General features: G+C 45.0%; 1 protein-coding gene across 1 annotated transcript in view; it reads left to right on the forward strand.

Annotated features, from left to right (window-relative positions):
* Nucleotides 1–2,028: 2,028 nt before the first annotated feature.
* The window catches only part of SNRNP27 (small nuclear ribonucleoprotein U4/U6.U5 subunit 27), a 38,814-nt gene continuing 28,124 nt past the window's right edge, over nt 2,029–12,718 (forward strand). Inside the window, exons 1-2 of the mRNA XM_040414423.1 lie at nt 2,029–2,169; nt 9,075–9,189. Of these exons, the coding sequence (XP_040270357.1) occupies nt 2,130–2,169; nt 9,075–9,189 (155 nt within the window). The 5' untranslated portion in view covers nt 2,029–2,129. The remainder of the gene's footprint in view (nt 2,170–9,074; nt 9,190–12,718) is intronic.

The following is a 12,718-nucleotide window of genomic DNA, read 5'->3' on the forward strand; positions in this document are numbered from 1 at the left end:
GATGGGCCCAAATGCAAACTTTAGGCATCAAACCCCAGACCAGTCCCCAAAAATACAAACCTCCTGACAGACCCTAAAATTAAAACGAACCCCAGATTAGCCACAGATTCATACAAACCACAGATTGGACCACAAATTTTTACAGACCACAAAATTCATGTAGCCCCCTAAACGCCCTTCCTTTACATTCCTGCAGACCTCAGATCAGACAAAAACATAAATAAAACAGCGCTTTTTCTTGCAGTGCTGCACCGGACGTCACACAGCGCGAGGTCATAGCTCGTGCCTATGTGCGCATCCAGTCAGTGAGTGTTCACAACGGCGTGAGCAAATGGAACAGGTGAGTGCTTTTTTTTTTTTGCAGAAGCAGGGGGGGCAGTATTCTTACTGGGGGGGCACTAATGGGGCATTATTCTTACTAATGGGCACGAATGGTGGCATTATTAATTCTAGGGTGCACTAATGGGGGCATTTCTCTTACTGGGGGGCACTAATGGGGGCAATTTTCTTACTGGGGGCTCTAATGGGAGCATTATTATTACTGGGAGGCACTAATGGGGACATTATTCTAACTGGGAGCACTAATGGGGGCAATTTTCTTACTGGGGGCACTAATGGGAGCATTATTCTTACTGGAGGGCACTAATGGGGACATTATTCTTACTGGGGGGCACTAATGGGGACATTATTCTAACTGGGGGCACTAATGGGGGCATTATTTTTACTGAGGGGCACTAATGGGGCATTATTTTTATTGAGGGGCACTAATGGGGGCATTATTCTTACTGGGGGGCACTAATGGGAGCATTATTCTTACTGGGGGCACTAATGTGGGCATTATTCTTACTGGGGGCAATTTTCTGACTGGGGGCACTAATGGGGGCATTATTCTTATTGAGGGCACTAATGGAGGCATTATTCTTACTTGGGGGCACTAATAGGAGCATTATTCTTACTGGGGGGCACTAATGGGGGCATTATTCTTATTGAGGGCACTAATGGAGGCATTATTCTTACTTGGGGGCACTAATAGGAGCATTATTCTTACTGGGGGGCACTAATGGGGGCATTATTCTTATTGAGGGCACTAATGGAGGCATTATTCTTACTTGGGGGCACTAATAGGAGCATTATTCTTACTGGGGGGCACTAATGGGGGCATTATTCTTATTGAGGGCACTAATGGGGGCATTATTCTTACTGGGGGGTACTAATGGGGGCATTATTCTTACTTTGGGGGCACTAATGGGGCATTATTAATTCTGGGGCGCACTAATAAGGGCATTATTCATTTTGGTGCACACCAATGGGGCCATTACTCTTACTGGGGGGCACTAATGGGGGCATTATTCATGCTGGGGGCACTAATAGAGGCATCAAAAATTTTGGGAGCCACAGTATGACAGCCACACCCCACAATCACACCCCCTTTGGGGTGTGGTTTAACTTGGCAAGTATTTTTTTATGGGAAAGGTGGCAGCCCTAACCAGTACACCTGTCCCCCCCCCCCCCCCCCCCCCCCCCCCCCTAGTACATTGCCTCCCCCCACTGTAACTGCCTGTATAAGGGGCAGATATAGGCGGCTAGGATCACATCTGCAGAGGTGGGTCTGTTCGGAGACTCCATTGCAGATTGGGGCAAATAAAACTGCCGCCTGCACAATGATGGACCCCATTATAGTCACTGGAGCCCATGGGGTGTCTGTCAATGAGGTCCAGCATTTATAGGATCTGGTGCATCATTTTATTTTTTTATTTTTTGTTCCAGCGCTGAAAAAGATAAATGAAAAATGTGCAGCAAATGTAAACCTAGCCTAATAGACAAACTAGCTTTGTAGCTCTTGCCAACCAATCACAGCACAGCTTTCTTTGTTCAAAGCCATAATAAGAAATGAAAGCTGTGCCGTGATTGGTTACAACCAGTTTTGCGTTCAGGCATAAATCCAATCCTTTTTCTGCTGTGATGCCCGGCCCGCGCCCCCTGCAGGATCCTAAACCACATGACACCGCAGGCTTGTTGACTTCCGGCCGGAACCTTGCAGTTGTAGGCTTGTTGTTAGGGGAAAGGTTTTGGGTGCGCGCAGTGTCTGGAAACCTTTCCAGGCGGTGTTTTTCCGGTGTAGCGAGGAGATGGTTCGCAGCCGGAGCCGGTCCCCGGAGAGGCGGAGAGGTGAGAGCTGGATGTTGGGGTTCTGTGTCCTAGACAGGCGCCGGTTATAGGCTTATGGTGGCGCAGGAATGTGCGAGACAACTGCTTAACTAACCATCCCATACAACGTGCGGTCCTTGTATTTCCCATACACCAGAGCCTCACCATATAACTGACAGATGGCTACAGCATTGAGGGGCGCCCCGAGCTTCCAGTAGGTGCCGCACATGACCCCTGCCGGCCGCTGGTACTGAGGGAATCCGTGCGGAGGAGTCTTCTATTTCATCCGCATGCGGTGTACACTTTCTGCAGCGTAATTCACACCACCTGACACTAGGTGCGGATTGTATGTATGCGGCTTGTCCGTTTACGCCCTCACCCCTGAGTCCGGCTGACCCACCCCATGCCGCATCAGGTTTAGTGCGCAGATAGCCTCCTTTCACCATGCGTGGTGATCAAATGGTTAAACAGCCGGCGTCAGAGGTTCGTCTGCTCCAGTTGTCATTCTGCAGCCAGGCACTCGGCTAGGGCAGGCCAGCTCTCTCGTCCTTTAAAGGGAACCTGTCACCGGGATTCTGTGTATAGAGCTGAGGACATGGGTTGCTAGATGGCCGCTAGCACATCCGCAATACCCAGTCCCCATAGCTCTGTGTGCTTTTATTGTGTAAAAAAACCAGATTTGATACATATGCAAATTAACCTCAGATGAGTCCTGTCCCTGAGATGAGTCCAGCGTGAAGGAGCCCAGCACCGCCCCGCTTCCTCCGAATCTCCTCCTTGCTCCCCGACGTCACAAAGCTAGAGCGTCGTAATCTCGCAATGCGTGAGCTAGCGCATTTCGTTCCGAGGCTGATGCCAGCACAGGGAAGGAACACTATGGCGACACTGCGCGAGATTACAGCGCTCTAGCTTTGTGATATCAGGGAGCAAGGAGGAGATTCTGAAGGATGCGGGGCTGCTTCACGCTGGACTCATTTCAGGGACAGGACTCATCTCAGGTTAATTTACATATGTATCAAATCGTTTCTTTTTACACAATAAAAGCACACAGAGCTATGGGGACTGGGTGTTGCGGATGTGCTAGCGGCGATCTAGCAACCCATGTCCTCAGCTCTATACCCAAAATCCAGGTGACAGGTTCCCTTTAACCACCTCAGCCCCCCTAGCTTAAACACCCTTAAAGGGGTTATCTTGCTTAAATAAATCTATTCTAATTGCATTTATTGTAGACCAGTGAAAGATTATTAAAATCACTTTCATCACCTATCTATCACTGTTTGGCCAGTTCAGTTCAGGGTCATGTTACACCTGACGTCAGTAAGGCTACTTTCACACTAGCGTTCGGAGCGGATCCGTCTGATGTTTCATCAGACGGATCCGCTCCGATAATGCAGACGTTCGCATCCGTTCAGAACGGATCCGTCTGCATTATAACTTAGAAAATTTTCTAAGTGTGAAAGTTGTCTGAGCGGATCCGTTCAGACTTTACATTGAAAGTCAATGGGGAACGGATCCGCTTGAAGATTGAGCCATATAGTGTCATCTTCAAGCGGATCCTTCCCTCTTGACTTACATTGTAAGTCTGGACGGATCCGCTCGCCTCCGCACGGCCAGGCGGACACCCGAACGCTGCAAGCAGCGTTCAGGTGTCCGCTCACTGAGCGGAGCGGAGGCTGAGCGCTGGCAGGCGGATGCATTCTCAGTGGATCCGCCTCCACTGAGAATGCATTGGGGCCAGACGGATGCGTTCGGGGCCGCTCGTGAGCCCCTTCAAACGGTGCGCACGAGCGGACACCCGAACGCTAGTGTGAAAGTAGCCTTAGCCTGCTCTGCTGGTGACGTCTCGTTTACAAGCTTCTCTCTGCTTGAGGGAGTGTCCAGGCTGTGTAAACGAGACGTCAGAGCCTCTGGTGCCCTTCCCCCTCCAGCTCTTGTCACTGCCTCGGCTCTGCTATGCGATCGCTCATGTGCAGTACAAACCAGAGCACAGGGTATGTTTGTCCCTCCTGCATTCACTGGGGCTAGAGGTGGCAGTTTGTAAACGTTCCCCTCTGCATCTGGGGATCGTTATTACAGCCCTGGGTCCCCCCTCCCCCACACTAGTACACATTGAACACCCCCTGGGAAATATAAATAAATTATTGGCCATCATTATTATGATCATCATCATTATTCAGCTATATAAAATCCCTATCTGCCACCAATATATGGATTTATCTAAGCAATATCCATATTGAATATATATTTGAATAATATAGATATTGCTTAGATACAGATAATGCTAATGATATTTTCACACTAGCGGCAGGACATATCCGACAGGCTGTTCACCCTGTCGGATCCGCCCTGCCGCTATTTGACGGTGCCGCTGGACGGATCCGTTATTGCAATTCATTTCTAGACGGATCCGCACCTGGATCCGTCTACAAATGCTGTCACTTGTCCCACTGATCGGCGGATCCAGCAGGCACGCAGCTCCGACGACGCAGCTGCTGTGCGGATGCGGCGTTGCAAAACAACTGAAGGACGGATCCGCCCTTCCGGTCTGCGCATGCGCAGAACATGAAAAATGTGAAAAAGACTGCAAGAGGGATCCGTCCATCGACATGGCAAGCGGATAGACGGATCCGTTATTGCAATGCATTTCTAGACGGATCCGCACCTGGATCCGTCTACAAATGCTGTCAGTTGTCACACTGATCGGCGGATCCGGCGGGCAGCTCCGAAGATGGAACTGCCTGCCGGATCACACTAACGCTAGTGTGAAAGTACCATAAAAAGTCGAAAATCCAGGACTTTTAGTCAAGTGGCCGCTCGCTGTGCACTGCCGTGCTGCGCCATAGCTCCACCACCGTCCCCTTTATAGTCAATGGGGACAGAGCGGCAGTCCAGCGGCACGGCAAAATAGCGGCTGGCCGGATCCGACAGAGTGAACAGCCTGTTGGATCGATCCTGCCTCTAGTGTGAAAGTAGCCTTATGCTCCATTCACACATCCGCAAATGGGTCCACATTTGTTCTGCAATTTTGCGGAACGGGTGCGGACCCATTCATTTTCTATGGTGACGGAATTTGGAATTAGTGCAAATACGTCCTCCTTGATATACTGTAATAACAGAAAGAAAATTTTTAGACTAGAAACAAAACCAAACATGAAAGAAATGTATGTAAAATAACATAACTGTGCAGCTGCAATGTGACAGGGAGATCTTCTGCCCTGTGTGTATTTATTTATTTATTTTTATGCAAAGTGCAGAGCAGGGGGCGGGAAAGGTCAGGTTGTTCACGCCCAGAAATATTCATGAGGCAGAGCTCAGGCTTTGTTGTTATACGCCCCCTCACCTTGTACTGCAGCATGTAAACAAAGCAATGACAGGACCATGAAAAGGTGCAAATATGGGTTTTAACTTGATGAAATCAAGCTTAACCAAATTATATGTATATCCTGATGGATTTTAAGTGTTTTTTTTTTTTTTTATTAACTCTGATAACCCCTTTAATGACCAGGCCACTTTTTACACTTCTGACCTACACTACTTTAACCGTTTATTGCTCGGTCATGCAACTTACCACCCAAATGAATTTTACCTCCTTTTCTTCTCACTAATAGAGCTTTTATTTGGTGGTATTTCATTGCTGCTGACATTTTTACTTTTTTTGTTATTAATCAAAATTTAACGATTTTTTGCAAAAAAATGACATTTTTTACTTTCAGTTGTAAAATTTTGCAAAAAAAACGACATCGATATATAAATTTTTCTCTAAATTTATTGTTCTACATGTCTTTGATAAAAAAAAAAATGTTTGGGTAAAAAAAAAATGGTTTGGGTAAAAGTTATAGCGTTTACAAACTATGGTACAAAAATGTGAATTTCCGCTAACTTGTGACAAAAAATAAAAAGTTCTATGAACTCACTATGCCCATCAGCGAATACCTTGGGGTGTGTACTTTCCAAAATGGGGTCACATGTGGGGTATTTATACTGCCCTGGCATTTTAGGGGCCCTAAAGCGTGAGAAGAAGTCTGGGATCCAAATGTCTAAAAATGCCCTCCTAAAAGGAATGTGGGCCCCTTTGCGCATCTAGGCTGCAAAAAAGTGTCACACATCTGGTATCGCCGTACTCAGGAGAAGTTGGGCAATGTGTTTTGGGGTGTCATTTTACAAATACCCATGCTGGGTGAGATAAATATCTCGGTCAAATGCCAACTTTGTATAAAAAAAAAATGGGGAAAAGTTGTCTTTTGCCAAGATATTTCTCTCACCCAGCATGGGTATATGTAAAATGACACCCCAAAACACATTGCCCAACTTCTCCTGAGTACGGTGATACCACATGTGTGACACTTTTTTGCAGCCTAGGTGGGCAAAGGGGCCCACATTCCAAATAGCACCTTTCGGATTTCACAGGGCATTTTTTTTCAGATTTTGATTTCAAACCACTTCTCATGCATTCGGGCCCCTAAAATGCCAGGGCAGTATAACTACCCCACAAGTGACCCCATTTTGGAAAGAAGACACCCCAAGGTATTTCGTGATGGGCATAGTGAGTTCATGGAAGTTTTTATTTTTTGTCACAAGTTAGTGGAATATGAGACTTTGTGAAAAAAAAAAAAAAAAAATCATCATTTTCCGCTAACTTGTGACAAAAAATAAAAAATTCTAGGAACTCGCCATGCCCCTCACGGAATACCTTTGGGTGTCTTCTTTCCAAAATGGGGTCACTTGTGGGGTAGTTATACTGCCCTGGCATTCTAGGGGCCCTAATGTGTGGTAAGTAGGTAAATGACCTGTGAAATCCTAAAGGTGCTCTTTGGAATGTGGGCCCCTTTGCCCACCTAGGCTGCAAAAAAGTGTCACACGTGGTATCGCAGTATTCAGGAGAAGTTGGGCAATGTGTTTTGGGTGTGTTGGGTGTCTTTTTACATATACTCATGCTGGGTGAGAGAAATATCTCGGCAAAAGACAACTTTTCCCATTTTTTATACATAGTTGGCATTTGACCAAGATATTTATCTCACCAAGCATGGGTATATGTAAAATGACACCCCAAAACACATTGCCCAACTTCTCCTGAGTACGGCGATACCACACGTGTGACACTTTTTTGCAGCCTAGATGCGCAAAGGGGCCCACATTCCTTTTATGAGGGCATTTGGATCCCAGACTTCTTCTCACGCTTTAGGGCCCCTAAAATGCCAGGGCAGTATAAATACCCCACATGTGACCCCATTTTGGAAAGAAGACACCCCAAGGTATTCCGTGAGGGGTATGGTGAGTTCATGTAAAATTTTATTTTTTGTCACAAGTTAGTGGAATATGAGACTTTGTAAGAAAAAATAAATTAAATAAATAAATCATTTTCCGCTAACTTGTGACAAAAAATAAAAACTTCTATGAACTCACTATGCCCATCAGCGAATACCTTAGGGTGTCTACTTTCCGAAATGGGGTCATTTGTGGGGTGTTTGTACTGTCTGGCCATTGTAGAACCTCCGGAAACATGACAGGTGCTCAGAAAGTCAGAGCTGCTTCAAAATGTGGAAATTCAAATTTTTGTACCATAGTTTGTAAACGCTATAACTTTTACCCAAACCAATAAATATACACTTATTGCATTTTTTTTTTATTAAAGACATGTAGAACAATAAATTTAGAGAAAAATTTATATAGAAATGTAGTTTTATTTGAAAAATTTTACAACCGAAAGTGAAAAATGTCATTTTTTTTTGGGCAAAAATTTCGGTAAATTTTGATTAATATAAAAAAAAGTAAAAATGTCAGCAGCAATGAAATACCACCAAATGAAAGCTCTATTAGTGAGAAGAAAAGGAGGTAAAATTCATTTGGGTGGTAAGTTGTATGACCGAGCAATAAACGGTGAAAGTAGGGTAGGTCAGAAGTGTAAAAAGTGGTCTGGTCATTAAGGGGGTTTAAGCTAGGGGAGCTGAGGTGATTAAAGAGCGCCTGTCAGCATGATCAACCCTATTAAGTTGGTCCTGCTGAGTCAAATTATACTGTTCTTTTTTTCTGTAGACTGAGTCTGCTGCCCAGATATATTACTTTTTATCTTTATGCAAGTTTCTTATTTCGATCACCAAAGAATCTGGCTGGAGCCGTCGAAGCACCTCTAACTCGATGCCCCTGTGCTTTGGCAACCTTCACCCTCACCTTTTGATTGACAGGGCTAGATCTATGTTCTTGACACAGTAACTCGGCGCTTGCGCAGTGGATCTGGTGAGCTCGGAAAGCAGCATCAGATCCACTGGGCTGGCTCGGCCCAGGTGTGAGAACACAAATCTAATTGAGGTCTAGCCCTGTCAATCAAAGAGGGAGAGGGGGGGGGGGGGGGGTAGTGCTCCGAATAGTTAATTTGCATAAATATAAAAATAAGCAGAAAAAGACCCCTGTCGTTTTACTCGGCATTATCAACCCTACCAGACAATGTCCCTGGTTTATTAGGATTGATCTTGCTGACAGAGGCTTTTGAAACTTCCAGACAAATGGAATCACGTGTGCAGCTGCTGCCAGTGACTGTCCTCAGCAGTGACATGCCACTTGGGGACTCATCACCTCTGAGACCAGTCATTGGCTGCAGCAGAGCATGTGACCATGCCCATGATGCAGCAGAAGTAAACAAGCTGGAGACGGGGCACACCGGAGCAGGTAAGTATGACAGGTAAAAAGGACTTATTCCCTGACATTCTCTCCCAGTGTTTGTGTCGGATTCTCTGGTGCAAAGAGGAATAATCTGGGGAACGTAGATTGTGATTTCCACTGGGGACAGTGAGTGACAATGATGTCTGCATAGTGCTTCAGAATACGTCAGTGTTATATGTGAGGAAAGTAAGATGTCCTCCCCTCTCTACCGTAGTGTCTTCTAATGCAGCAAGATGTCAACCTAATAAATGTGTTTTCATGTTTGGTAGAACGCAGACGTTCCAGATCCACTTCCAGAGAGCGTGAAAGGAGGAGACGAGAGCGATCCAGGTCCCGAGAGAGACGGAGGAGCCGGTCACGTTCTCCACATAGACGCCGCTCCAGGTACCAGCATGCATTTTTCTTGCTTGGTCATCTGCTTCTCTCTGGTAGACTTTCTTTTCTTGTGACCTGATATTGCAGTATGATGTCTGCCTGCATACAGATATACACACCGATATATGGCCAGTGTGCCTGCATACAGATATACACACCGATATATGGCCAGTCTGCCTGCATACAGATATACACACCGATATATGGCCAGTGTGCCTGCATACAGATATACACACCGATATATGGCCAGTCTGCCTGCATACAGATATACACACCGATATATGGCCAGTCTGCCTGCATACAGATATATACACTGATATATGGCCAGTCTGCCTGCATACAGATATACACACCGATATATGGCCAGTGTGCCTGCATACAGATATACACACCGATATATGGCCAGTCTGCCTGCATTCAGATATACACACTGATATATGGCCAGTGTGCCTATATACACTGATATATGGCCAGTCTGCCTGCATACAGATATATACACCGATATATGGCCAGTGTGCCTGCATTCAGATATACACACTGATATATGGCCAGTCTGCCTGCATACAGATATATACACTGATATATGGCCAGTCTGCCTGCATTCAGATATACACACTGATATATGGCCAGTCTGCCTGCATTCAGATATACACACTGATATATGGCCAGTCTGCCTGCATACAGATATATACACTGATATATGGCCAGTCTGCCTGCATACAGATATATACACCGATATATGGCCAGTCTGCCTGCATACAGATATACACACTGATATATGGCCAGTCTGCCTGCATACAGATATATACACTGATATATGGCCAGTCTGCCTGCATTCAGATATACACACTGATATATGGCCAGTCTGCCTGCATACAGATATACACACTGATATATGGCCAGTCTGCCTGCATACAGATATATACACTGATATATGGCCAGTCTGCCTGCATACAGATATATACACCGATATGTGGCCAGTGTGCCTGCATACAGATATACACACTGATATATGGCCAGTCTGCCTGCATACAGATATATACACTGATATATGGCCAGTCTGCCTGCATACAGATATATACACACCGATATATGGCCAGTCTGCCTGCATACAGATATATACACTGATATATGGCCAGTCTGCCTGCATACAGATATATACACCGATATATGGCCAGTGTGCCTGCATTCAGATATACACACTGATATATGGCCAGTCTGCCTGCATACAGATATATACACTGATATATGGCCAGTCTGCCTGCATACAGATATATACACCGATATGTGGCCAGTGTGCCTGCATACAGATATACACACTGATATATGGCCAGTCTGCCTGCATACAGATATATACACTGATATATGGCCAGTCTGCCTGCATACAGATATATACACACCGATATATGGCCAGTCTGCCTGCATACAGATATATACACTGATATATGGCCAGTCTGCCTGCATACAGATATATACACCGATATATGGCCAGTGTGCCTGCATTCAGATATACACACTGATATATGGCCAGTCTGCCTGCATACAGATATATACACACCGATATATGGCCAGTCTGCCTGCATACAGATATATACACTGATATATGGCCAGTCTGCCTGCATACAGATATATACACACTGATATGTGGCCAGTCTGCCTGCATACAGATATATACAGATACACCCTGTACAGAATTATTAGGCAAATGAGTATTTTGACCACATCATCCTCTTTATGCATGTTGTCTTATTCCAAGCTGTATAGGCTCGAAAGCCTACTACCAATTAAGCATATTAGGTGATGTGCATCTCTGTAATGAGAAGGGGTGTGGTCTAATGATATCAACACCCTATATCAGGTGTACATAATTATTAGGCAACTTCCTTTCCTTTGGCAAAATGGGTCAAAAGAAGGACTTGACAGGCTCAGAAAAGTCAAAAATAGTGAGATATCTTGCAGAGGGATGCAACACTCTTAAAATTGCAAAGCTTCTGAAGCGTGATCATCGAACAATCAAGCGTTTCATTCAAAATAGTCAACAGGGTCGCAAGAAGCGTGTGGAAAAACCAAGGCGCAAAATAACTGCCCATGAACTGAGAAAAGTCAAGCGTGCAGCTGCCAAGATGCCACTTGCCACCAGTTTGGCCATATTTCAGAGCTGTAACATCACTGGAGTGCCCAAAAGCACAAGGTGTGCAATACTCAGAGACATGGCCAAGGTAAGAAAGGCTGAAAGATGACCACCACTGAACAAGACACACAAGCTGAAACGTCAAGACTGGGCCAAGAAATATCTCAAGACTGATTTTTCTAAGGTTTTATGGACTGATGAAATGAGAGTGAGTCTTGATGGGCCCATGGCTGGATTGGTAAAGGGCAGAGAGCTCCAGTCCGACTCAGACGCCAGCAAGGTGGAGGTGGAGTACTGGTTTGGGCTGGTATCATCAAAGATGAGCTTGTGGGGCCTTTTCGGGTTGAGGATGGAGTCAAGCTCAACTCCCAGTCCTACTGCCAGTTTCTGGAAGACACCTTCTTCAAGCAGTGGTACAGGAAGAAGTCTGCATCCTTCAAGAAAAACATGATTTTCATGCAGGACAATGCTCCATCACACGCGTCCAAGTACTCCACAGCGTGGCTGGCAAGAAAGGGTATAAAAGAAGAAAATCTAATGACATGGCCTCCTTGTTCACCTGATCTGAACCCCATTGAGAACCTGTGGTCCATCATCAAATGTGAGATTTACAAGGAGGGAAAACAGTACACCTCTCTGAACAGTGTCTGGGAGGCTGTGGTTGCTGCTGCACGCAATGTTGATGGTGAACAGATCAAAACACTGACAGAATCCATGGATGGCAGGCTTTTGAGTGTCCTTGCAAAGAAAGGTGGCTATATTGGTCACTGATTTGTTTTTGTTTTGTTTTTGAATGTCAGAAATGTATATTTGTGAATGTTGAGATGTTATATTGGTTTCACTGGTAAAAATAAATAATTGAAATGGGTATATATTTGTTTTTTGCTAAGTTGCGTAATAATTATGCACAGTAATAGTCACCTGCACACACAGATATCCCCCTAAAATAGCTAAAACTAAAAACAAACTAAAAACTACTTCCAAAAATATTCAGCTTTGATATTAATGAGTTTTTTGGGTTCATTTAGACTAGAGCATGGTTCTTGTTCAATAATAAAATTAATCCTCAAAAATACAACTTGCGTAATAATTCTGCACTCCCTGTATATGGCCAGTCTGCCTGCATACAGATATATACACACCGATATATGGCCAGTCTGCCTGCATACAGATATATACACTGATATATGGCCAGTCTGCCTGCATACAGATATATACACACCGATATATGGCCAGTCTGCCTGCATTCAGATATACACACTGATATATGGCCAGTCTGCCTGCATACAGATATACACACCGATATATGGCCAGTCTGCCTGCATACAGATATACACACTGATATATGGCCAGTCTGCCTGCATACAGATATACACACTGATATATGGCCAGTCTGCCTGCATTCAG

This window comes from Bufo bufo, chromosome 1 (genome assembly GCF_905171765.1).
Source record: "Bufo bufo chromosome 1, aBufBuf1.1, whole genome shotgun sequence".
Lineage (NCBI taxonomy): Eukaryota > Metazoa > Chordata > Amphibia > Anura > Bufonidae > Bufo > Bufo bufo.